We start from the raw sequence: 2,180 nt of genomic DNA, 5'->3' as shown, positions 1-2,180 counted from the left end.
TACAGGTTATTTCAGTTATACAGGTGCGATCATTAAATAAAATAACGTGTTATGTATGTAAATGAGTTTCAATAAAAAAAAATAGTACTTGAAGGTAATCATACAAATGTAATCAACAAAAATATTCAAGCACGTTTTCACACGTAATATGTACGAATATGGAAACAGAATGTATCAATTATAAAAATCTGACATTTTAGTTTGTCGTTTGGAAGTATCAGCCATCAGATATTTTTAGATGTTATAAATTTTATCGAATATACTTTGGTCACCAATTGATGACATTTCAAAATAACTGTGCAAAGTTTTTAGTGCTTTTACTGCTTTGCGTTTAGAAATTTTTACTAAATTTACTTCCACGCTCATTTCATCGTCTTCTTCTTCATTTTCCAATGAAGAAGACGAGAAAGCATGAAGAATGTCGCTTTCATTAAGTTCTCCTGAAACTATTAAACCGTCATCGACGTTTATAAAATCTTGGAATGTTGGCTGTTAAATATTGTCATTGCTGATGCCTAAGTTCCAATCTTCAGCATCAGTTTCTAAATTTTCGCCCTCCTCTTGTAAGCTTTCAGCTACAGTTACTTCAGATTTAAATCCAGATTTTTTAAAGCAGTTTGCTATAGTAGTTTTGGTCACAGAAAACCAAGCTTTTTTAGCAAACCTCATCGCCTGAAGAACATCGATTTGTGGACACTGATTGTCTTTTATAGATTTAATAACATGTCGAACAACTCCTTATCTGTAATAAATTTTGAAATGGTTGATGATGCCTTGATCCATTGGCTGCAATTTACTTGCCGTATTCGCAGGCAGATACACGAGTTTAATGTGGCTTAGCTCGGGCATATTATTGTGAGCAGTACAATTGTCCACAAACATTAAAATTTTTCCCTTCTGAGCTTTCATTTCTTGGTTCAAATTCTTCAACCAATCAGAAAAAATAGTGGACGTCATCCATGCCTTTTTATTATTTTGGTAATTCACAGGCAAAGTTTTAGCACCTTTGAAACATCGTGGAGACTTAGATTTTCCGATTAATAGGATAGGCAACTTTTCAGTTCCTGACATGTTAGCACCTAAAAGTATTGTAATGCGCTCTTTACTAAGTTTCCCGCCATGACAAGACTTACCTTTTACGGTAAAAGTTTTATCAGGTAGACACTTATAAAATAAACCCGCTTTGTCTACGTTAAAAATATCATCAGCAGAATAATTGCATAATAGAGCTGGTAGGTCTTCAATCCATTGGCTACATTTGTTAACATCAACAGCGTTACTTTCTCCACAAATTGCTTTGAAAACTATACCGTTTCTTTTCTTAAAACCTTCCATCCAACTATTGCTGCTACAAAAATTATGAATATCGAGCCTTCGCGCGAAATCTTGTGCCTCTTCTTTAATCATCGGTCCACTTACCGGAACGTTTTTGTTACGAAGTGGCTTGACCCAAGTTAGCAAACACTGTTCAAGTTCAGGGTATTCTGATAAACGTACACGTTTTAGTTTTCCTTGTCCTTCAGAACACTGTGATTCAATTTTATGTTTACTCTGAATTATTCTACAAAGAGTAGATTTTGGCACATTAAATTCGGCATAAACTCCTTCGCGTGTCTTCCCACTTTCATAAACGGATATTAACTTCAGTTTTTCACGTAATGATAACGATTGTAGCTTTCGTTTTGGCATATTTCAAATAAACATCTGTATGATAGTAAAGCGAAACTAAAACTGAAGGTAATTGAAGCTCAAAATTTGTACTTACGTACTTGGAATTACGTGTGGAATTTGTGGGTAGAATAAAAATGAGTAAACAAACAATGTTATCTCTGTTACAGAGGTTTATGCATATAAAATTTACTCGCTGTCTCAGTTATAGAGGTAACTATGATGATAAATCGAAAGAACAAACCCCAGATATAGAGGCTTACCTCGTCCCACTAACAGAGGTAATTCAGTGCCAAAGCGTTGGGACCTCAGCATGAGTTCCAGTTATAGAGGTTTCTCACTTATCCAGGTCCCACTTAACCAAGTTTCACTGTATTAATAAAAATTTGATAGAATAAATCTTATTCAGAATTTCCCTTTAAGTGTTTAGAGTATCTCACTATAGCTGCCATCATCAGATGAAAGTGAAAATTTGCGCCATGTACACGTCCCAAATGACTCTGTAAATAACC

The 2,180-nt window shown here is 34.6% G+C and overlaps 1 protein-coding gene across 1 annotated transcript; it reads right to left on the bottom strand.

Annotated features, from left to right (window-relative positions):
• Positions 1-492: 492 nt before the first annotated feature.
• Positions 493-1,689, bottom strand: LOC118064504 (tigger transposable element-derived protein 4-like). The gene is made up of 2 exons (XM_035079150.1): positions 798-1,689; positions 493-704 (listed from the first exon to the last, which is right to left on the bottom strand). The coding sequence occupies exons 1-2, from the start codon at positions 1,687-1,689 to the stop codon at positions 493-495; spliced, it is 1,104 nt and encodes a 367-aa protein (XP_034935041.1).
• Between the last annotated feature and the right edge of the window lie 491 nt (positions 1,690-2,180).

This window comes from Chelonus insularis, unplaced genomic scaffold (assembly GCF_013357705.1).
Source record: "Chelonus insularis isolate UGA/USDA-ARS -01 unplaced genomic scaffold, ASM1335770v1 contig_228_pilon, whole genome shotgun sequence".
Classification (NCBI taxonomy): domain Eukaryota; kingdom Metazoa; phylum Arthropoda; class Insecta; order Hymenoptera; family Braconidae; genus Chelonus; species Chelonus insularis.
The sequence above is the reverse complement of the archived record's forward strand: the minus strand, read 5'-3'. Positions and strand labels throughout refer to the sequence as shown.